Raw genomic sequence first — 24,340 nt, forward strand, 5'->3', positions numbered from 1 at the left:
GGACAGTCGATGTACCTCCTCATGCCTTTTTAGGTAAGTGCGTTGGAAGGCGATGTTGGGGAATGCCAGAAGGGCCCCAGCAGCTTGTTTCCTTGCCAGGGATGGGTGCACAGACATGTGGTGCTCTTCTAGTTGGTGGCAACGGGGGCTCTGATGGATGGATGGGTGCACAGCCTGCCGGGAGGGCTGGCTGTCTGACAGGTTTTGTTCCCCCCCAGGAGAAGATCGGCTGGCGGAAGGAAGCGTCTCACCTGCTGGTCTTCACGACAGATGATGTGCCCCACATCGCCCTGGATGGGAAGCTGGGGGGGCTGGTGCAGCCCCACGATGGCCAGTGCCACCTGAATGAGGCCAACGAGTACAGCGCCTCCAGCCAGCTGGTGAGAGGGGACAGGGGCTGCGGGGGGCAGCTGCTGGAGACCTTGGGGTGTCAGCGGGCCCCTTGCTTTTTTTTTTTTATTTTATTTTAAACTCAGTGGAGGAAACTTCTGGGGTGAATGAACACTTGTCTGCTGCATACTTATCACATGCTCCTGCAGAATGGTGCCTTACCGAGCAGGTCACAAGCACCAACGGTGATTTTTGCACCTGTCTGCACAGCACCCCATAATGAGAGGTGTTTCTGGATGGCTGCCTCTGGCTCCTTGGAGAACCCCCCTGTTCACCAGCCCATGCAATCTTGCAAGTAATTGCATAGCAGAGTACTGCCCCCGTACTGACTTGGAGCCCTGCTGGGGAGCTGGTGTGGGGATGCTGCCTCAGTGCTTCCATAAATCAGCCCCCCAGTTTGCAAGTAAATGGGGGGCTTTTTTTCTGAGGGCAGCATTTCAGAAGCAGCCTGTGGTTTGGAACTCAAGCTGCTCTCTTGAAATGAGCCCTGGTTCATTATTTTGTTGCTTGTGTGTAGCTAGAACAGTACCTTCCTGCCAACCCCTCTGTCTATGAATTCTGCAGAAATAAAGAATTTATCACAACGTCTTCATGGCTCTAGTATGCAGAAAGAGCAGGCAATGGGTATTTCTGCTTTTGGAGAAAAATCATGTATTTCTACTTAGTGCAGTTCTATATAATGGTCTCATCTTGCATTCTTGGAGATAGCAGCTAGGTTATTACACATGTACACTGGCTGATGGCAAAACAGAAAGAGAAGAGAAAACAATTCAGTGTTTCAGGTGTTGCTGTAGGTCATGGTGTTGTGTAGTGATAGGTGCAGCAGAAATATTTAAGGGGTGGCAGAATTACCGGAATGTTTCTGCTATTTCGGTTGTAGTGGTACGTCAGGGACTTCGCACTGCAGTGAAACACCACATTTCTATAACAAGTCTTGCTGTTGGGAGGAGAACAGTGAAATGAACCTTTGTTTCTGTGCTACCCATCAGTCTTTCTGGATTTTTATTTATTTTTTTTGCCCCTAGGATTATCCTTCGCTGGCGCTTCTCGGGGAGAAACTGGCTGAAAACAACATCCATTTGATTTTCGCTGTTACAAAAAGTCATTATGTCCTGTACAAGGTGAGCACTGCTGAGCTGCCTGGCTGGGCAGGGCTTTCTATGCTCCTTGAGAGCATCTCCCCTCCAGCTGGGCTGTGATGAGGGCAGCCCTTCAGGGCACAGCAGCTCGGTGCAGCCGTCCCCTCTCCCTGCGAGCACCCCGAGCGCGGTCATTCAGAGAAAAGCACTAAAGCTGCTTAGAGCAAACAGACCTATATGTCAGTGAGCGTGTGTGTACCTAAAATAGAACCTAGCCTAATCTTGATTTTAGGAGGGCTGCCAGCCGCGCAGCAGACGAGGGAGCAGAAACCTGTTCAACCCATTCTGCTGTGACTCAATCCCATTACCTAATGCAGCACAGGGCTGCTGCCCAGCTGTGTTTTTCCATCACGGAGCCCAGCACCGTGGCCCCGGTTTGAGCTCCCTCGCCATCCCCAATGTCGGGGGGGCTTCCCTGGGGCTGCCCTGCAGGGTTTGCCCCTCGGCAGGAGCAAGGAGCACATTCATGAGGATGAAGGGGTTCAGGGAGGGGATCAGGCTTTTGGGAAGCTCTGGATGCTTCTGCTCCGTGCTGGCAGAGCCAAGCAAGCAGCGAGGCGGTGGCAGTCCTTCCGCTGCCCCGCGGGGCCGGGGGCTGAGCTCATCCTCCCCGCCCGCTCCTGGCGAAGCTTGGCTTTTGTGGCACGTTGCAGCATGTTTTTTTTCTGCTCGTTGTCTTTTCAAGAACTTCACCGCCTTGATTCCTGGGACCACGGTGGAGATTTTGCACAAGGACTCCAAGAATATCATCGAGCTGATAGTCAAGGCCTATAACGTAAGTGCCTTTTAACATCACAGCTGCTGAGGTGGGAAGTGCCAAGAGCTGAGCTAGCTCGGCTCTGCCTCGAGTGCTCCACCCAGGCTTGGCTGCCTCCCTGCCCGGGTCCTCTCCGCAGCGGGTCACCACTGGTGTGGTTGCACCCACCCTGGGGAGGGAGGGGAGCAGCTCGTCCTGCTTCAGATGATGCCGGTGCTTGGGCTGATGGCTGCTCGAGGCCCTGCTGGTGTGGCTGTGGAGCACTTTGTGGGTCCTCCCTGCGTGAGCTGCTTGAGGTGGAGTGGGAGCACGGCAGAGGTTTGGCCCCACATCTCTCGTGCAGGATAGCACTCTAAGTTCAACCTGGTTTGAAGCACTTCTCACAGACCACCCTGCCACTAGAGAAAATTGATTATTTCTTTGCAATTTGATGCCTAGTGGCCTCCTGAGGACATGATGCAGCTCCAGCTCAGGCTGCATCCTTGGGTTGGTCCTTGTGCCTCATGAGCCAGTTCTGAGCACCCAGTGTGTCTCCTGGTGTCCCCAATGGTCCTGGACCACACAGCGTGGTCAGTGCAGCCTGCCCTGCGGCCCTGGGGCACTTGGAGGTGTAGGGCAGGCAGCAAAGGACCTGCAGCTGTTCTGCTAACCTGATATTGTGTATCTCTATGGAGATAGGAGAGCGGAGTGATCAGAAGCAGCTAAATAGCAAGCCAATTTATATTCATCATTTCTGTGGCCTTCTCGTTGGATTCTTATGGTTCAACTCTGTGCTCCTGGAAGGATGCTGCTGTTTCCTTGCTCGGTGTGTGAGATCTGTTACTCCCAGTGACCATACGTGGAAGTTGGTTGTGGAAATACTTTGTTCAACACATGTTCTCTGTTCTTTGTGGCTAAATTAAAATGCTTCACTGTCATGGGTCAGCCTTCACGTAGGGTTCTTCATATGTGCATCTTCTGAGTTCATCTTTGCAGCCACAGTTAGCTGGTGCGGGAGAGCTGCTGCCTCTGCTGCAGGCAACAGGAGTCCTGGAGCCTGCCTGGTTCATTTCCTTTCAGTAGCTTGCTTTGTCCTGAAATTGAGGAGGGAATTCTCACCAAAGGAGGAGGCTAAAATTTCTGTTTCCCAAGTGGGAATGAACCCTTTTTTATTCCTTACAGAATGGAAACTCTTGAGCGTGGAGAAACCCTTCACCTGTGACAGGGTTTGTCTTCTCCATGGGCCCAGGGTCAGCCTCGCGTCTCAGTGCTTTGGCCATCTTTGGTTCTCTCTTTTCTGCTTTCTTCCAATGATGCATACATAGAAGCATAGAATCACAAAACAGTTTGGAAGGGAGCTCAGAGATGATCTAAATCCAACCCCCTGCCATGGGCAGGGACACCTTCCACCAGACCAGGTTGCTCAACTTCAGATCTGCTCAGGGCTTATGTTGCTCCTGAGATCCCTCTCCCCCATCTCTTCATCTCCTGTCTCACTTTTTCCTCCCTCCCAGGTGTGACAACCCAGCTGCAGTGTACCTGCTGTTAGTGCTCTCCTGTCCTGGGGGCATGAAACAAAAGAGAACAGGATGGCTTTTCTGTCCGCCCTCACAAAAACCCTTTCTGCTTCCCCAAAATCTCAACACACCTGCATGGTGGAGATGCTCCAGGGAGCTGTGCAGGCCGTGCCACTGCCTGGCTGGCGTGGTGCCGGCAGGGTTTTGGCACAGACTCCCGGCTGGATTTGGCCCAAAGGGAGTGAACAGGACGCTTCTTTTACAACTTCTTTCCTAAAGCCAGCCCCAGCAGGTCTCAGGCATGTTTCTCACTACAACACAACGGCTTTCCCATGGCAGGTGGCCTTCACATCAACCGCCCCTGGAGCAGCTGTGGGTTCAGGATCCCTTTGTTTTTACACTGAAGTGCTCCATCCTTTGAATTTTCCCTGTGCTATGACAGCTTTATTTCAGACAGAGGAGTTGCTCCATCTCAGGGCCAAGTCTTTCCCCTAGGTCTCTCCAGGGTCCTCTGCTCATCCCTGAAGGTGTAGCAGGCTTGAGGCCACCAAACAGCACAGCAGCAAAATCCCTCTGGTAGTGACCGCAGTGCTGTGAGGAGATACTGCTGTATGACGGTGCAAAGTGGCTAATAATAATGGCATTACAATTAGGCTAATGGCATTACCCTCTCAGGCTAATAAGAAATCTTGGTGCCTGCGTGAGAACATAAGAACGACCCAGGTGAGGTCATGCTGAGGTCCATCAGGCCTGGTGTCCTGCCTTCTCTGGAAAACTGTGAGCAGTGTGGTCAGTGAAATGTGTTACCGCCTTGTGCACCTCTGCAGCTTCCCCAGTCCTTCTAACAGACTTGGGCTTGACAAAGGGATAAGCCAGCATCTTTCCATCACGGGTAATTAATCTCCCTTTTAGGCTACAGGAGGCTGGTGAGGTCGGCTCAGGGCAGGAAGAAGAGAGCACATCTGTGTGACAGCATGTTGTGCCATGATAATTTGGGGCAGAGCAGCAGATGCACATGCAGTATGTTCAGCTTTATGACTCACTGGTCAAAAGTCATGTATTTCCTGCCCCTTTCCAAAAGCGGTAGCTCTTGGCTAGCACATGGACCCCGGCTTTGCTAACACACTGATTGGTGAGAGGTTTAAATTAGCACTTCTCCTTTATCTGGCCACTTCAGTGAGGGGAGAGACAAGGGGCAGAGGGATGGAGTCACGAGCTAGCTTTGGAAAATGAATGTGGTTATACAAAAAAACTCCATTTTGAAAGCCTTTGTCTTTTTTGGACACCACTCACAAAAATCAGTTCCAGCCATTGGAAGAATTAAACAAAACAACCTCATTTCACATTAATACTTATAAACAGAGTTTTCGCTTTGTTTTGACTTTAAAAGTCTGGGTTGTGCAGCAGGATGGAGAGATGAGAAGCAGAATAAAACGGAATAGGAGGATACCAAAACCTCAATGACGAAGACTGCTTTTTACTTTGAAATGTTTCACAGAGATATTTCATTTATTTTTTTTTTCCTGTGGAAAACCTGGTGTTTGTTACTGACATATCTGAACGGGTACTTTTTGTCTGGCATTTTCTCTTAAGAGGGAAAATACGTTTCTCTGACAAGTCGTGTCAAATCAAGAAAGTAGGACAGAGTTGCTGGTTCAGTCTCAGTGAAGTTTTATGCTGCCTTTATGCAGTGTGAAAGGCATCAAAGGGTGGATGCCAGTGGAGAACTGGGCTTTGCACTCCTCCAGCAGACTTTGATATGGAGGAGGTGCAGATGTGCACATCAGCTTCTGACCTTCAGCTCTGAGATGAAGCATATGGTCCACCTGTGGTCGAGAGTATTTCCTTTTTTTTTGTGTGTGTGTGTGTGTGTGTATGTATATCTTTCCAATATGGTGGTCATCATTACCCTCCTAGACTGCATAAACCATTGCCAGATTCTTCAGTCCAATTCCAGGTATTTTTTATATCGGTGCACAGGTGTCCTAGCTCTGAAAACAACAGGAGAAGAGACCAAAGCAGAACATTCTGCAAAAGAAACCAGTCCACCTGTAGTAACCTGATTGCTTTCTTTTCCATTGTGTTTCCAGAGTATTCGGTCCAAAGTAGAACTGACTGTCTGGGACAGCCCTGAGGACATTGCCTTGACCTTCACTGCTACATGCCAGGATGGTTTGTCCTACCCTGGGCTCAGGAAGTGTGGGGATCTCAAGATAGGAGATACGGTGAGTCTGCCTCTCTGCACATCCCTTGGACAGGCTGTTGTAACGCTCTGCAGTGTCCATCTTCCTCTGCTAGCCTCAGAGCCATGCCACGTTTATACAGAAACCCACTGAAAGCAGCTCTGCCAGAAGTGGCTCTGCATGGCACAGATCAATCCAAGGTCCCCTGGTGGTCCAGAAGGAGGGAATGCAGGTGTCTTGCTTTCAGCCCCTACAGTCAAAAAATCTTCATCACGCACCAGGGTGCAATGGTCAAGAAAGGGCTTGTCTTTAATCCCAGATATTTATGTCATGCTCTCTCAGCATTTCTTTTTTTAGGTGGTTTAGAGAGATGTTGCAATATGATTGATACGGAAGTGAGGACAAGGGAGGGAAGTTCTCAGTGGTGGTGATGAATGGCACTGGAGGACATGCCAACGGGCACGGCCCCCGCTGCCAGTGGGTGCTGAGCCTCTGGGACAGCATGGCCCCTTCCCTCCAGCAAGGACCGTGTTCTTCTCCTCTCCTGCTTTAATCTAAAGAGAAAAACAGCCTCTTGCAGATGTAGCTGGATTGCTGGGCAAGGAAGGAGGGCACATTGTCATCTGGTGTCGCTCAGCCTGGCTGGGAATCCCGTCCGCTTCTCCTGGCCTTTGCTGTTTGCGAGGACACACGTGTGCTCATTAGCAAGACAATTTCCTTATTTGAGAATAAAGTCTTTAAAAACATACCAGAGCGCTAAGCACTCAGAGGCATATAAAAATAGTTTGAAAGAATAAACAGTAGCTGAATTTTTATCCCTCCAAATAAGGGCCATGCAAAGTGTTAAAAAGGAAGGTGGCCTCAGCAATTTTAGCTGACTTGACTGGATTTCAAGTCAGTGGATTGCAGTCCTTGGAGCTGTGCCACCGTAGGCACGTGCCCTCCTGGTGTCCCCAGCAAAGCCAGGGCTCCCGAGGCAGCAACGTTAATCTGGGCTTTGGCATGAGCACGGAGCTCACCGAGCTGCTGCAGCTTGTTCCGGTGTCCCCTCCTGCTCAGCAGCTTTGGGCCCCATTGCATCCATGGGGTCAAGACCTAGCTGCTGCAAACTGCTGAGAAATCTTCCCCAAAACTGGCACCGGGCCCTGACCTGCTGTGGTTTGGTCCTGGTGGCACAGGTACCAGGAAGGGAGCAGGGTTGTGCCAGTCCCTGGGCTTGCCTTCTGATCTCTGCAATTTGAGTGTGTTCCCTAATTGGGGCTTTATGAGTGAGGCAGGTCAGGATTCCCACAAAACGCACTAAATCCTTGACCTTGTGGGCATCTTGGGTCCTTGTGCTGTACTGGCTCTGTGCTAGTGCTTGGTTTCAAGAAAACGTTTTATTTTTGATGTCATGAAAACCTGGCTATTTGCTAGACATTTGCCATAGTTACTTCATGGGATAAACAGGCTCCTTCCTGCCTCACGGAAACCAGCGGTCCGTGATAGAGAAAATTACCACTAATAGGTGACCATAATAAGTATTAAAACTTCACTTGACTGCTTGTGGTGTCTTTTAAAATGAGCCATCCACAGAATAACAAGCATTTTGCTTAGGGCTGGGGTTGCCCGCATGAACTGTGGGTTTGGCAGGAAGAGGCTACAGGGCCAAGGCTCCTCTCAGACAGCACCAGCACTTCCCTGTTGGTGCTTGTTTCCCCCCAATGTGGAGTTTGTGGGTATGAAACACCTGCTTTGTGCCTCTTTCTGTCCCATTTGGGTCACTGGGTTGCCTGTGGGAAACCGAAGGGGCCTGAAGGATGCCAAAACCCCTGGTGCGGGCTGTCTGGGTGCTGAGCTGCAGGTGCTCACACGAGACGTGGATTTGGGGTGGTTCTTCCACATGGGGGAGTGAAGCTCGGCCATCCCTCAGGAGGCAGTTTTGGGCCATGCTCTAACTCCCCCCTCACCCTCCCTCCCCAGGTCTCCTTCGAGGTGTCTGTGGAGGCCCGCAGCTGCCCGGCTGAGGACACCTCCCATGTCTTCACCATCAAACCGGCCGGCTTCCGCGACACGCTGGAGGTGGCCGTGACCTACAACTGCCTCTGCGGGTGCACAGGCCGCGCCGAGCCAGCCAGCGGCAAGTGCAGTGGCAATGGGACCTATGCCTGCGGGCTCTGCGAGTGCGATGCCGGCTACCTGGGGGCCCGCTGCGAGTGCGAGGAGGGGGCCGGCGGGGAGACGCACCAAGGGCTGTGCCGCGAGGTGGAGGGCAAGCCCCTGTGCAGCGGGCGGGGGGAGTGCAGCTGCAACCAGTGCGTCTGCTACGAGAGCGAGTTTGGGAACATCTATGGGCCCTTCTGTGAGTGCGACGACTTCTCCTGCGCCAGGTACAAGGGAGTCCTCTGCTCAGGTAGGTACCATCCTGCCCCGCGCCCTCCACGTTGCTTGGGTCAGAAAGCCACATGTGGTTCTTGCAGGCTGAAGTGCAGCCCTAGGAATGAGTAAAACATCACAGGCTTAAATTCTCCCAAGCTTCATGGTGACTTCTTAGGTTGGATTTCTCCACATGAACCATCCTTGCCTGCATAGACAGAAACCATCTTTTTTTTTAAAGATGAAGCAATCCACTAGTACAGCACAGGTGAAAAGAAAGGTTGTATTTCAGTCTGTTACTCAACAGAGAAAATCTTTGCTGGAGATTCCAAAAGATACTTTACGTACAGATTTATTTATTTTTTCTACTGGGAAAGCAATCATTCACTGCTCAAGATGCAGCTGGTCCGTTCTGCTTAAGCAAAGGCAGAGGAGTTATTTAGTGGTGTTTGCTAAAATGGCTTTAATTCCTTGTCAGCCCAAGGTCACGTAATTTACCTTGCACATATTGCCTGGATTAGCCCTTGGACGCAATTCCTTCACTTGGAACTCAGCAAAATGTTACTCTTCAAAACTTGCCTGTTTTCAAGCAAGTGAAATATTTCCCCAGCTGAAAATCTCAGACCAAATATCCAGAACACCATGCAGGTTTGCATTGGCTTTGTTGTTGTTAAAGGAAGCTTGGAAAAACAACTATTTTTCATTGTTCTCTGGGGAAGTCAATTATTTTTTTCCCCATGGTGTATTCCCCTAAAGGTTTCTGAGATGGACAGTAAATAATGGGCCACCCTTGGGTTGGGTTGTGCATTTCTGGCTGTTTGAGCCTGTCATGTTGCTAGGTGGGTAGGGGCAATTGGAAGCAGCACCTTAACTGTATTACCTGGGTTTTTTCCATATGACCATCCTGCTCTGGTAGCATCATCCCACCAAAAAGGAATATATTTATTAGCAAGCAGGGCAGCGGTGCTAAGGAGAGGTTGGAAGATCCCGGTGTAGCAGTTGGTACAGCGGGGCAAGGACACCCCTTTGCTCCAATTTCCATGCTGTCAGGAGAGCCAGAGCTCTGCTGGTCCACAGAAAAACAAGTTACGTGTCCTCTAGTGCACCTGCTTTCTTCTGTCCCTGTGGAGAGCTTCTAGTGGTGGGAAGAACAGCATAGCTGGTTTGGGATGTGCAAGATTTTAAAAGTCATTTAAAAGTCCTTTTTAAAGCTGTGAAAGAAAACAAAGAGTAGGCAGAGGCCAAGCACCCTCCTCGTTGCTCTAAGGGTGGGATGGTGTCCAGCAAGGCTGCATGGGCTGGTGGGGTAGTTCTTGGTATGCCTCCTGGTATTTCTATTGTTTTTTGTTGGCTTTTTTTCTTTTAAATTCCAGCCATTACAATGCTAAATCTGAGCTGTAGCAAGCACTGTGCCAGTGACATGACATGCAGACGTGTTTTTTTCAGCCCAAGGGGCTTGGGGCTTCTCCAGCCCACCAAAAGTGCCTGAGCTTGCGTAGTAGGGCTGCCCAAAGCAGTGTGGGGTGTGCCCAAAGCAGCCCCTATCTATCAGCTATAAGTCCCCCAGGTGTCCTCCCAAAATGGCTTGCTTTCTCCTCCCTGCCGGTGTGGTCTTACTGGAAAAGACTATTTCAGTCCACCTGAACACGTGGACGCTTGACAACCAGATAGCTTGAGTTGTGCCGTGGCTGCAGGAGCTTCCCCCAGGGTGGTGGCACGGGGACATTTTTCTGTTTGCTGCTTTTGTTCCTACAGGGGGGAGCAACAACACCATGCCCCCTTCTGTCTCCTTCTGGGCACAGTTCCTGCAGGCTGGTCCCATGGCAAGAGCAGACCCACTGGGTTTTAGGAAATAGCTTTCCCCTGAGGCTCCAGTGGCACGGGGCAGGTTGCTGGGAGCAGCGGAGGAGCAAATCCTGACTGCCCTGCTGCCAGGATTCCTCGCTGCTGGCAGGCTTCACACTAGCCAGGCAAGCAGGCCTGTGCTCTGCCTTCCCAAAAGACTTGTTGCCTCAGAAAAATCTAAGTGTCCCTATGCTTTGAGGCACTTTCTCTTTTTGGAGGGTCGGGTCTGCCCTGCTCCTCAGCGTTATGCTATTAATATGGTTGCTTCTACTAAAGCAAGCAGCTGAAGGCACGGAGGGTTTGAAGTAGTCAGAACAGTCTGAAATTAACTCCAAGCTTCTCGTCTGTCAGTGCTCAGCCCTTTGGCCAGCAAAAGTGTTTTCATTCCTGGGTCCGTTTATGAATACTGGCACCTCATTTTGTCAGTGCTGTAGAGATGAGAGGACTGCGGATAAGACTGAGTACAGATCCTGTCCTTTTGTGGCCTGCGTGAAGTAGAGAAGCAGATTTTGGGTGGGAGATAACCTCAAGGAGATGCAAAAACAGTTTTGCTGCGGGTCAGAAGGGGTCATGGAGGCTCTTCAGCTCTTCTGCAGGGATGGCTGTCTGTAGTGGGGCTGTGCTCTGCTAATGCAAGGTATAAGGTGCCTTCTGCACCTTAAGATGAGATGGGGTGGGGAAAGAAGTGGTTTATAGGAGGTTGTAAATGTTGACTGAAGTTGCATCTGACTATTAGTAAATGCCACTTCTTAGCAAGGAAGTGGTGTTTGTGCTGTTGCTCCCCAAATCCAGCTAACAGCCCCAGAATAGCTTTTCCAAACCATCATTCAGCTTCTGGGAGGACTGCACGGGAAGGCTCGCAGGCATGCTCTGTTCTGCAGCCCCTCCACACTTTTTCCATTGAGAACTGAATGGATTATTCATAGCAGCGGGTGTTTTGACAAAACAGGGGGTCCCTTTGCAAACCCCTGAATGCTTCACCTCGAGCTTGTCTCTGGAAGAAGTTGCCCTGTTGGATTCAGCCTTTCTGAAGGAGAAGACAGAAGAGTTTCTGAACGCCGCACGTAGCTGTACGTCATGCTGGGAGCTTCAGCACAGTGCTCCGGCCTCTGCTCAACGGTTTGGACGGCTGCCATGGAGAGGCAGAATCCTGCTCTCAGCCTGCCTCCCTGCCTGGAGCCTGGGCTCAGGAATTTGCGGATCGCTGCGCGTCCCAGTGACTTTTGGACCCCTTGGCTGCCTTCCAGAATATTTGACAAAGGAGGAAACATCTCGGTGCTAATTGCATTCCTAAAGGTTCCATAAAATGAGGTAGTAAGAAGGAGGAGAGGCCCTGGTGAGAGCATCACACATTTGCCTCTAATGGAGAGAGACTGGTTCGCTGGAAGCCACGCTTCATTAGCTTCAGTGCTCAGACCCCTCTTTTGCTGGGGAAGGGTAGTATAGCATCTTCTTTGCTTTGGTGTCTCTAGAGAAATGTCGTCTCAAGCACCACTGCTAGTACCCTGGCTTCCCACATGTGTATCATTCGTGAGCTCTTCAGCCCCGGCTTGGTTACTCGTGTTGTGACTGTGCAGTAGGATCGCAGCCTCTAAGTGCTACCATGGGGTAAATTACGATGGGGTAAATAAACAGCACGTACCACGTTGTGAAGGCAGCTGAAGGTTGTGAGCAGCTGGCTGAAGTGCAAAGACATCTCCACGTGCCAGAGGAGGCAGGATCCGGCCTTGCCTGCCTGTGCAGTGCTCCCTGTGACACAACAGCTAGTGTCAGCATCAGGTGTCAGATTTGCAAACACATGCAAGTGCCAAAAACACTTTTGAAATGGGATTTAGGAAAGGGCAACTCATTGAAAACCCGTGGTTTATTTCACAAAGACTCTGTCTACGTAGACAAGCCAGCGTGAAGTGCAACTCTAGCTGCCCTATGGAAACCACTTCAAAACTGCTGAGGATGTGCAAGTCCTTCATGGACTTGGTAGTTATTTCTGAATGCTTCCCTTTCTTGGTTTCTGTGAGGTTTTAGCCCTTACTGGTACCCAGTGACATAAGAGTTTTGTTTAACACAACCACAAATTAGAAATCACACTCCTGCTTCTGCAATTTGTTTCTGGAGTTCCTGGTCCCAGGCGCCATGTCGAGGTTCAGCGGGTCTCATGGCAAGGGGCCTCCCGGTGCTGGCGCTGCAGTTTCTGGTGGTGCAAGAGAGACCCAAAGCACGTTAGCCCCGTGTTTTGAGGGCAGTGCTCAGATGTGATGGTACCGCCGGTATCTGCACCCTGTGAGTCCTAGTGCAGCCTGTTACTGCACAGATGATGATGGACTGGGACACTTCTTATGGAAACAGACTTTTTTCCCCACTTTCCCTTGAAGTAATCATCTGCCTGCCCTGTGGTAGTGCATAGACCTGGGCTCTGGAGGGCTCAGATGCAAGAGCAAAGAAGCTGCTGTGTTTTATTAAGGAAGAAAATGGGCAGTGTTGGGTAATGTCAGAAGTAGAGGTGATGGCTGAGTGTGGTTTGGGAGGGAAGGGGAACTGGTCTGTGCCTGCAGCCTCAGACATCCTGCAGTGGTGCTGGGGGTGTCCATACAATGCAGATGTTGTATAGACCAGAAGGGAAGACGGTGACTTGTGGAAGAAAGAGGCATCCATACAGGGAACAGAGCCTAAACCACATTTGCAATGTTTTCTATTCTGTCATGTCAAGTTTTGCTATTCTGGGGGTTTTGATTTTGGGGATTTAAAAAAAAAAAAAAAAAAGCTTGTGTAAAAAAAAAATGCAGAATCTGAATGCAGCTGCACGTCACTGCCAGGAAAAAGCAGGACATGAAGGGGAGAGACAAAAGGACCCTACAAGAAGTGGAAGTTAAAAATAGTGTCTGCACAGGGGCTGCTGCAGCAGCAGTGTACGCTGCTGCCTCAGCATCATTTCTGCTCCCATCCCAGGCTGTGGTGAGCCGGGGGGAGTACACACTCCAACAAATGTTTTGGCCTATTTTAGGCCTATTTTGGTGATGGAGGAGGTGGTCTCAGCTTGGGACACTGTGGTGCAACCTCATGGTGCCAGGCAGCTTCTGCTTGTGCCAGTGGGGCTGCGGCTTGGGGTGAGCTGAACCCATTCCTTTTGTAATTAGTGTCATAGGACTGTGAGTATCTCTCTTCCTTCTCTCTTCGAATCCTCCCCACCCTGGCAAAGATGAGTACTGTGTGCCCATCGCTCCTTCTTACCAGCCAGCAGACCTGGCTTCAGGCAGCTTGAGGTCTTCTGCCTGGAGAGCTGCTGCACAGCCCGGGGGATGTTGTAGCTAGTGCAAGTAACAAGAAGACGGCACTGCTGTAGCATCCATCTCTCTTTGAAGATGTGGTCAAGAGTTACTGAGGCTGCACGTTTTCCTCGAGCTCTCTAAAAGCCTGTTTCTCCTTCCTGCGTTTAATTCACCTTGGCTTTTATTGCCTACAGAAAGTGCAGAAAGTGGCTGTGGAGGAGTCGCTGCAACCACTCGGTGTCAGCCCCAGCTGCGTTCCATGGTGTTGTCCCGAAAGGTCGGGTCCAGCCATGCTTGGCCCTGGGGAAGTGGCTCCAGATGCTTGAGGTCTGAGAGCAGCTCTCCAAACCTCTCAGCCTGTAGTGGGGAACGTCACCGAGATGCTTCCTGCTCCTTACACAGCCTGGAGAGGATGAGGAACCGCAGGGATGCACAGGGGCCGTGCTTACCCGCTGTGGACAGCCGGTGGCATGCGTTCTGCTCGAGGACATCCTGCCCTTGGGCACCTGCTGCAGTGGCAGCAGGGATGCCCAGCCCTGTGCCACTGGGCAATTGGAAAGGGCTTAAGGGGTCTCCCAGGCATGCACATTCTTGGTGGCTCTTGAAGATGAGGGGGAACCCTCGCTGGGGTGCTCCTGAAATCTCCCTGCATCTCCATCCTTTCCCAGCCTCTCTTCTGCTTCCTCTCAGCCCATGTCCCTGGCTGCCCTCCCTGTGGCCATGCCCGTATAGTGTTGGTGTGCTCCCCGGTGACCCTACCATCCGTCTGCAGGCCGTGCCCCCACCTTAGGGGTTTTCTGCCTCCAGCCCTGCCTGTCCTGCTGCTTGCCAAGGGGCTGAGGCTGGTTTTATCAGCCCCAAGCAGTCACAGTCCAGGAGAAGCCAGCAGGAACTATAAAAGATTTGGGCTGTCCTTCCCAAATGGACTGAGCGCTGCTTTGCAGGTCCTTTCCTTGCACAAGAGGGAAGTGCCATCTTTTCTTACCCCTCCTTTCCCTCTGTCCCAGCCCTTAGTGGTGTGAAAGACTCGTGCAGCCCTCCCGAAATCTGGCACGAATTCCTTCGAGGACCTGACCCCACAGAGCGCTGCTTTTCCGGCTGCTTTTCACTGGTGTTTCTCCTTGCCCTTTGAGCGGGCATTCTGCAACCATTAATGCATGCTAATGAGGCGTTCAATGCCATGGCAGAATTAAAGAATAAAGTGGTGACACGTACATCTTTGCAGGAGCCAGAGCTCTGGCTGAGGGTCTGCTCTTAAAGCAGCAGCGAGAGGTGACATCTGATGGCACATGCACCTACCCAAACCCTGTGTGTAGGCACAGCCACCCCCATGGCCCGTAACCTTGTGTCTTGGGGTTAGGAAGCTCCAAAATAAAAAACAATACAGACTCTGAACAAAAACCGTGTCACGCATTTGCTCCCCAGAGAGAGACAGTGTGCTGGGATGGTCTCGCTTCAGTGCTCTGCTTTTACGGCCAGCTCATTTGATGTTTGCATTTGGCCTTTCTGATTACAGTAATTTACAGAAATAAACTTTGGGAGATGAATGCTGTATTTTGGGTTTAGAGGCAAATGAAGGACTAAAACAAGCAGGTGAGTGAAATTCTGGGTCTCTGCATTTCTTGTTGGCATGCATGGACAGCCCCTGAATTTTGCTCTGTTTGGTTTAGAAAATTGAATATAAGACCTGAAAGTGCAGTGCAACGTAAGCTGCAGGTTCGTTCGTTCTTTCTTTCTTTCTTTCTTTCTTTCTTTCTTTCTCTTTCTTTCTTTCTTTTTCTTTCTTTCTTTCTTTCTTTCTTTCTTTCTTTCTTTCTTTCTTTCTTTCTTTCTTTCTTTCTTTCTCTCTCTCTCTCTCTCTCTCTCTCTCTTTCTTTTTTTCTCTCTCTCTCTCTCTTTGTCTTATTTTGAATGAAATTCTGACTTCTTCCAGCTTCTTTGGGAAGGGAGAAATCCATTCCAAAACCATGGACCTTCAGTGAACTTGCACCAGATTATGTGTTTGCATCCAAACGCAGAACTGGGCAAGGCTCCCGCGGCACTGGATTTTGCAGAGAAAGAATGTCTCTTTGCTCTGGAGACCACTCCTCATGATGAGGTCCAGCTGAAAGGACATTCAGCCCATTCGTGCCACAGTAGGTTGGGAATTAGCCTGCTTTTCATTTTAAGGATGACTTGAACCATTTGGCCCCAAAGTTCAGGCATTTGGGATCCTGCGGCTTTGTTTTGGAGCCAACTTATATTTTAGGAATGAATCTGGGGGGTTGGGTGTTGTTTTTTTTGTGTGCGCGTGCTTGAGATAAGTCCATCCCTGCTGGCCTGCCATGCTGTGCCTGCAAAGGGTTGGGCCAAGGAGCACGTAAGCAGGGAGAAGCAGCTGGTCACGGATCTCACGGCATCTGCAGCAAGAGGTTCTGCACATCGTAGAAGCGGATCTCATTCATTATGTGATAGCAGATGAAGTTCCCTGAATGCTCCCATGGTGCTGGAGAGTTGGCTTTTGTCAGCCTTTGGTGGCAAGTGCAGGAGTGTTGTGGTGGGAGAGGTGTCAGCGCATCCCATGGGAGACCTGTGGAGACCTGCAGCAAGGGGAATGGAGATTTCTGGAAGCAGGCAGTGGCACCAGCCCTCTTAGAGTTAGAGGGTTGGAGGGAAACACAGGAGGGGGAAAAAAAATGGGGCTCCCCTCCCCACTTCCCATCTGCCTTTAGGAATAGTATGAATTATTAGCCATTTTTGCAGTGCCTTCCATGTCAGGTCCTTAAGGGGTGATGAAGCCATGGATGTACCCGATTTGGCTGGGTGTTATTTCAACACACAGCTCTAAGGGAACCAGCACACCCATCCCAGTTTCCTCCTCTTGTTTCTGGGAGGGTCTGGCAGCCCCATATCTCTCCCTGCATTGGTAGCAGAGTCGGCAGCAGGACCCAAAAGCTCCAATTCCCAGCTCGGGGTCTCCATCCAAAAGGCCACGTGTGGCAGGCTCAGCCGAGGCAGTTGTGTAAGCAAAAGCCGAGAGGTTTGCGGCGTGCTGAGGTTGCTTAAACAAAAAATAAATAAGTTTAAAAAAAAAGGTGGCAGCTTTATTTTAAGAAACTCAGCTTTAGATCTCTGTCAGGAGCTGTATCTCATGATTGCATTTCAGTTCCACTTCTGCGGTGGAGAGAAGGAAAATGAGGAAAGGCTGGCCAGGGCTGCCGCAGGAAATCCGCTCTGCCCCGGATCACTTTCAGCTGCTTTCGTGAGACAGCAGTTTCCAAAGCCCTGTTTTCCCTGCCCAGTTCTCAATTAACCCAGAAGTTCCCAAATGAGGGAGAAAGCGGGAGGACTTGGGGGGAGGGAGTTTTTTTGTAATGCAGCGCTGCGATGTGTGGGATACTGACAGTAATGTGATGTGGCTTGTGGTACCCAAGGGTGAATTAGCAGCTTAGATGTATTTATTCCTTTGCCTTTGCTTTCATTAGTCTGCATCTCTGATGCTATTTTCAGTGACAGAACTGGTGAGCTCAGCCAGTGCTAGGATTGAATTATTTAAAGCCTTGTTGATTCTTGGCCAAACCCTTATGCTTTGAAATATAAATATCCTTTAAAATGAACGCACTGGCAGGATGCACAGGTCCATGGTGTCTTGTGTAATTAATATATAGAAAAGCACTTTTCCTATTATTATTTGCCTTTTAGTGCTCGTTTCGTTGTTTCGGTACAGCGCTGTGGATACACGAGCGTGGGCGAGTTCTGGCGTAAACGGAGCCCGTCAGTGGCGGTGCTTCAGTAGAGACCTCATGCCCTCACTGTCTGTGTTTAGATAGTAACCTTTTAGGACAAGGACATGGGGCTGGGATGTCCCTGCCAGCCTTTGTTTTCCCTGCCAGCCCTGCAGGACGGGCGGATGGGATCCCAACCCCATCCCCACGCAGTGCCGTGGTTTTGTGCAGGGCGGGCGCTGCAGCCTGTGGCTTCTTTGAGTCATGGAAAGAGACGAGTGGGAAGCCAGATGATTTATTTGCCTAAGCAGGCACTGCGTCTTACCAGGGCCCTTTCCCAAGTGGAAAGTTTTCCAAGTGCTCCAAGCTTCTTCCGCTGCCCTTCTCCCTCCCACACACACCGTGCAGTGCCGGGGGCTCCGCTCCTGTACCTGCTGCGGGCACCAAAGGGTTGGCTGGGCAGACACCAGAACTGCTCAAGCACTGCCCCGCATCGGTGGGTTTAGAGTGCTCCCTCTTCCATAGGCAGCTATTTTTGGTGCCTTCACCCCGAGGGAATGCAAACAACACGTGGCTGCTGCGTCAGGGCTGGCTGGACATCGAGCATGGAGGGCAGGGCTCGGCATGCTGGTGGGAGGCATGGCATGGCGAGGCTGTAAGCTGCTCGCCATCACTTATTTGTCTTAGTAGGTTCAGTTCCCAGATTTCCCTTTTTTTTTTTTTTTTAATTAGTCATGTAGGTAACCAAAAATGACAAAAGCAAGTGCCCAGAATTTGGAAGGTCCTGATCCAAAGGCTCATCCGAGAGCACAGAGGCACACAACTTACTATTGTGCCTGATTTAATGGGAACTAAATGCAGTAACTTCTCTTGTCCCGAGAGCCTCAGAAACTAAGAAACTGGTTTAAAAATCATGAGGAATTTTTTTCTTTTATCATATTGATTTTATTTTCCTAGAGAATTGCTCAAAGGTGGGGAAAATGGGCTTGTTTCCAGACCCTCTCACCTTCTCCATAAAAGCTGGGGTCACATTTTATTTCTCTCAAAAAAGATGATATTTTTGCATAATCATGTGGTCCCCAAGAGCTGGGGGCTTTAGGAGAAACATTCCCAACAATAAGAGCCAGTGACAGGGCTTTTAGTGCACTCAGTTTCTGACCTCTTGGTGCACCAGTGCTCGGTGCAGTTCCTAAAAGGCAAACACAGCCACGGCCACAGGCTGGGGCGAGGCGAGGGTGGCTGGACGTCCTTCCAAAAGCCAGGTAAGTGACTGTCAGAGGTGACAGTGACAGTCAGTACTCAGCAGTGCCATGCCCTGCAGCTCCCACCCAGAGCCCAGGCAAGCCCACATCTGGTTTGGGGGCTGCTCTCCGCCCCCAGGAGCATGGTCTGGCTCTGCTACACCCTCCCAGTGGGTCCCTGCAGCCTCCCGCACATGTGTTTTGTGTTACCCCCAGCAATTAAGAGTTGGCTGGCTAACTTATGTTATCAATTCAGAGGGAGTTTTTCATTTCCCAATTAGATCCGGATCTTCTAAACATCTAAGATCCTCACGTTTCAAGGATGGGAACAGAAGAAAACATACCTTGTTATGTTTGGAGAACATAATTAGTGTCTTTTGGCTTCACAAACCAGCAGTAATAGAGAACGCACAAGCCCAAACGGTTCGAGGTGGGGTTAAAGTCCAGGCTAATATCCTGCACCCTGAGCCTGCTGCTGGTGCACAGTCCTGGAGCACAGCCTCCCTGGAGTCCCTGAGGTTGCATTTTTGTCTTGAAAATAACATTGGGACTAGGCTCGGCATGGATGTAGTGGTGGAAGGGCTCCCACTGGCATGATCTTAGGTGCCATATAGAGTGCTTCACCTCGTCAGCCTTGTCTGTGACTGTGGCATAGCTCAGAGTGGGAACCTGCAGCACATTTTGCTGCAATACACAAGCACCATGGAGCACTCTCCATGCTGCAAACCTCAAGTCTGGGTCACAGTCATCTAAAGACTCTCAGCGACCAGCACGATGAATTGCCTCAGGCTCCTGTCACACTGTGTCCCGAGCAGGAGGACATGAGGTGCATCAAGTCACAAGCATGAATTCCCATCCTGGGGCTCCGGGTGGACCTAGAGAAGTGGGTCAGCTCTTGTCAAGCCCATACGAGAAATAAATGTATCCCATTCACCCACGGTTCTCTGGCCTTCATGCCATGTGGGAGGTAGACGGGAGATGGAGGGCACTACAAATGGAGCTTGTGGTGAGGAAGGAGTGGCTGCTCTTTCAAGCTGGTGCAGGCACCAAAGATATTAACATCTTTGCTGCTAAAAGTCAACATGGAAATTTTCACTCTTGGCACGTTCCCCGTGAGGAGCTTCAGCCAGTGGCTTCTTGCATGTTGAGCCAGTGTGGCCAAGGCAGAAAGCACATTTCAACGTGTTCTTGTATTTCAGGCTCACATCCCACAGTTAGTCACCTTCATATATAAGGGCTTTTTCTTGATCTTCAGTAACCAAAACCATTTGCTTCAAGAGGCTGTTTCTTAAATTTTGCAGTCACAGCACTGGACTAGGATGCGCTATTTGGAAGCGGTTGTTTCCCTTCCCTGGGGCAGTTGTTCCAGGCTCCATCCCCAGCGTGCCAGAGCTGGAAGGAATGTGCAGGCTCTCTAGCTTCCTAGGCTGGCCTGGCACCAACTGCTTGAAAAACCGAACCATTTCATAAGCAATTCAACTTCCAGAGACGGATTTCCTGTGGATTTGCATCCTGTGCTGGGCTCTGTGGTGTCCAAAGGGGATGAGTGAAGGCTGATGGTGCAGGGGCTCCGAGACGGACTCTGCCCCTCTCCTGCGGCAGGGGGTGGCTTACACTCCAGTTGGGACCATGGGTGGTGTGAAGGGAGGTCACCTTCAGACATCTGGTGAACCTCCTCTGTCCAGTAGTGTTTGAGTTCTCAGGCTGGATCCAAAGCAAATGGTGGGAGTACAGAAGAGGCTGTAGGAGGGCATCTGGCATTTGGCAAGGGGTACAGCGTGACAACCCACAGCCCCTCTGGTAATCTCACAGACAGAACTATCAGTGGTTTTGTGCTGATGAAAAGAGCACATATATAATTTATCTTGTCTGAGGCACTTGAGGCTGTTTCCAGTGGGAAAGCTGAGCTGTAATTAGGTTTCTGATGAGCCTTGTGTACAAACCATTCAGCTCTATAAACCGTGCGTTCAGAAGCATCTTTTCTCCTAGGGACTGACCACGGAGGAATTTGAGCAGTATTTCCAGCGAGCTGATGGATGCCTCTCTGAAACCAGATGCTCGGCAGCCAGCCACTCCACTTACTGTAATTGAAAGCCTTGAAGTCTGTTGACTTTCTCAGGCTGTCGCTTAACACCATAGCTGCAAGAGGATGCTTTGGTTAGGGAAGAATCCTCACTGAGACGGTTCCTTTATTCATCTCTGCTGTGAGCTGCCCCCAGAGGAGGTTCAGCTGGTCCCAGCAGCCTTTGTGGGGCTGGCTGGGGTGCCGAGGTCTCCTTTGGATGCAGGAGGTGCTGCTGGTTTAATTCTTTTAATACACTGCCTTGGGATTACTTCTCAAATAAAGCTGTTAGGAAAGCAGGACAGGAAAGACCTTAGGAAATGGTCAGACATGTAGGCCTTTTGCTTTCAGACCCATCAGCATCACGCCAGTGCTGGCTCTGGCCGCTGCTGACGCCCTTGTCACCTCTCTGTCCCCTAGGCCACGGCGAGTGTCACTGCGGGGAGTGCAAGTGCCACGCGGGCTACATCGGGGACAACTGCAACTGCTCCACTGAGACCGGCGGCTGCGTGTCCAGCGACGGGCAGATGTGCAGCGGCCGTGGCACCTGCGTCTGCGGGAGGTGTCAGTGCACCGAGCCCGGGGCTTTCGGAGAGACCTGTGAGAAGTGTCCCACCTGCCCGGGCGTCTGCAGCACTAAAAGGTACTCACGGGGGCTTCGTGAGGCGCTTCTCGCTGGTGGAAAGGGGAGATAGCTGATCCTGAAGTTCCTCTTTCCTTGTGGTGCAGCTTCTAGACCTACACCCCCCCTTTCCGGGGGGGGGTGCAGGTGGTAGGCTGCATTGTCCGTGTGCTCAGGCTTTCCCTCTGTGTGTCTTTCTGCAGGGACTGCATTGAATGCAAGCTGTTTAACTCAGGAAGACTGGATAACCAAACCTGCCAAAAGCACTGCAAGGACGAGATCATCACCACTGTGGATGTTCTCAGTAAGTATGCAGCTGAAAGCAGTGCCCAGTGACTGCGGCTTCCAAATCCTCTTAACCCATCCAAGACCTATCTGTAAAGAAAGCCTTGGGGAAAACACAGTATTTAGAAAGCATAATGTGTGACCCTCTGTCTGGGCTGTAATCTGCATCGCTTTGAGTGTTCATGTTAGCAGCTCAATTGATTTTCTGTTATTATTTCTATATCAGCTACATAAAACACCATCAGTCGATGCTAAGTAAAAAACTCTTGATTTTAAATAACGTCTTAAAACCTGGATCCAAGCAGTAGTACATAACGCTAACATAACCACCTCATTTCCTTTTGGAAGGAAACACATCAGTTTTATTTAATGAAGTAATTTAGAAGAAATTACGAGTTTTATGAATTGGACATGTTGGCTTGCTAGAGACGTGAGATAAGCGTCCCCCCCATCCTAAGGTTAGGCATTACATACGTATTTCTGGGCACGCGTTTGCTGTGAGCAGCTGTGGCTCTGTCTTGCTGAGCTAACAGCCGTGTAACCCTCTGCACAAGGATAGTGTGGAGGGTGTCCAAAGCAGCCCTCCCTCCACCCTGTCTGGTATACGAAGACCGTAATTCCCAGTGCGAGGAGCGAAGAGAGTGGGATAAGATCAGATGACAGGAGAGCTTAGATGAGCTGTGAGAGGGTGCAGAAGGAATAAGTATCACCCAAAAAAGGCGTTCTCTAAAATTCCCAAGAATTCCTCTTGGAAGAAGCGAGCTTGTAAGAGATATCAAAGCTGTTTTGGGGATGATGAGTTCTGCTGTGGTTGAACTGCCTGCTAAAAGTCCTGAGCATTGTGTCCTCTGCTTGAGGTCACCCCACACCTTGTCCCTCAGCAGATGACTTTCTCCTCCTTCTTTTCAAGCTTCATTCTGGCAATCTTTGGTTGCTGTCTGAGACAGTAGAGGAGACCCAAACTGTCACAGCTTTAGTCCCAGTCCTTACCCTGGCCTTGGCTATACCTCTTGGAGGAGGGTCAGAGAGGCTGGGATAAATTCCCATCCACATCTGACAACTGCTCATTCTCTTTCATAGTTCATAGATTACAAGTGCTCTACCTTGCTTGTCCTTTCTCTCCCTTCCTCCTGAGCTGCCTGCAGATGATGTTCCTCCTGTTGGCTCCTCTCATACACAGTGCCCAGCTTTTAAATTACCACCAGCAGGGTTTCGTACATTCTCCTTTGGAGACTTGCTCTAGTTCTCCCCATCCTCGCTGCAGTTTACCAGGGGAGTGAACCTACACCAGTGCACTGTGAGAGGTTACAAGTCCCTTTTAAATGCTTCCAAACCACATGAAGCTCCTTTCTGATGCCTGGCTCGCCCATGTTTCTTAGAAGCCAGCACATACTGGGGGTTACAGCTCAGCTCTCCTGCCTGTGTGTTGCACAACGCCAAAGCCAGCCTTTGTGCTGACTGCACCCTGGGAGGTGAGGCTGGGCTGTGGTTGGCCAACCCCCCATTGCTTTCAGAGGAAAACGGCCAAATTTCTGTTTTAAGACATTCTGGGGAATTATGCTTATTCTTCTGCTGCAATGCCGCAGTCCAATCCTGGGCGGTGCAGAGCTCTGGGACCTCAGAGCACTGCGCAGCTTGGAGATCTGGGCTGCATAATATTCCTAGAGAAAGCGCACAGGGACTGCAGGCTACCTCACAGGCAGAGTCAGCCAAATCCTTCAAGTATTTTTGCGTTATGTAGCACATGTTCACAATCCCTGCTGAAAGGCTGAAGTCTGGTATTTGTCACTGGCAGCCGGAAGACACAGGCCTGGGTTGTCCCAACAGTGTAGGCTAGGACCTTAAATACCGAGCGGTGCTGAAGATCCCCTGGAAGATCCTGAGCACCTTCTGGCTCTGGGTATGAACCATAGAATTGTTTAGGTTGAAAGATCCCTTAGAGCATCATGTCCAACCATCACCTAACACTACGAAGTCTGCTGCTAAACCATACTGATACCGTAAAAACTGGTCAAAGAAACTCTCAGCTTGGAGTTTTAGAAAGCAGGCATTCTTCAACTGGGGTGCCAGACACACAGGGGATCGCTCTTCCTAGTGTGTGTACCGAATTGTTCAAGCTACAGGGGTTATACACAATCAAAACATACATATTAATGGGATTTCCAAGTAATAATTAACATAGTCACACTGTTTCCCATAACTCATTAAAGCATTTAAATATCCCTGATGCATGCACATTTGTTCCTACTGGTGGTCTTTTGGGGGTCTTCTGGTGGTCGTCGCTAGTCTTCCTCCCTGTGTTTGCTGGTTGAGCCCAGTTCCTGCGCATGCTCAGGCCACCTCATTCTTTCGTATCTTATTGTTTCAACTCAGGCATGCATGCTAAGTGAAGTCATTTATGTATCCAAGGACATAGGTACACCATGAATTCCTCACCTAATCTGTTCAGACACATCCTCCAGGCCTGGGTCAGCTTAACCCCCCCCTAATTCTGAGATACAATTCTGTATGGTCTTACTGATGAAGCTGACTAATTAGTATGGTAGCACCAGAGATACAGAGTTTCTAAGCTTCCTTCTAAACTAAACATAGTAAAGGTTTGGCCTATATGTTCATAAAACATTTTGGATTCGGTTCTATTATTCTGTCAGGGAGAGGTCCATATGTCCCTCTGACTCGGTGTCAATGCCCCTAAGTGCCTCATCCACACATCTCTTAAATACCTCCAGGGACAGCGACTCCACCATGTCCCTGGACAGCCTGTTCCCATGCCTGACCACCCTTTCCATGCAGAAATTCCTCCTGATACCCAACTAAACCTCCCCTGATGCAAACCGAGGCCGTTCCCTTGCAGCAGCCTGTCTTTCAAGGCTTCATAAAGCAGAGCCATCTAACGTTGGACTTATGAGCCAGAATGATGCTTTTTGGGAGGCTGCTATGAGCTGTGTTGTGTGCTGCAGGATCACCTTTGTTTCTGTAATACCGAGTTTCCATT

General features: G+C 50.3%; 1 protein-coding gene and 1 long non-coding RNA gene across 2 annotated transcripts in view; both read left to right on the forward strand.

Annotated features, from left to right (window-relative positions):
- Positions 1 to 24,340, forward strand: part of ITGB5 (integrin subunit beta 5) — a 48,657-nt gene that overhangs the window by 20,428 nt on the left and 3,889 nt on the right. Inside the window, 7 exon segments of the mRNA XM_040560782.1 lie at positions 219 to 380; positions 1,416 to 1,511; positions 2,215 to 2,304; positions 5,873 to 6,007; positions 7,928 to 8,357; positions 20,859 to 21,081; positions 21,264 to 21,364. Of these exon segments, the coding sequence (XP_040416716.1) occupies positions 219 to 380; positions 1,416 to 1,511; positions 2,215 to 2,304; positions 5,873 to 6,007; positions 7,928 to 8,357; positions 20,859 to 21,081; positions 21,264 to 21,364 (1,237 nt within the window).
- Positions 13,291 to 16,494, forward strand: LOC121071903. The gene is made up of 2 exons (XR_005820847.1): positions 13,291 to 15,024; positions 15,365 to 16,494. It is a non-coding gene; the product is annotated as an uncharacterized LOC121071903 (long non-coding RNA).

Source organism: Cygnus olor, chromosome 6 (genome assembly GCF_009769625.2).
Source record: "Cygnus olor isolate bCygOlo1 chromosome 6, bCygOlo1.pri.v2, whole genome shotgun sequence".
Lineage (NCBI taxonomy): Eukaryota > Metazoa > Chordata > Aves > Anseriformes > Anatidae > Cygnus > Cygnus olor.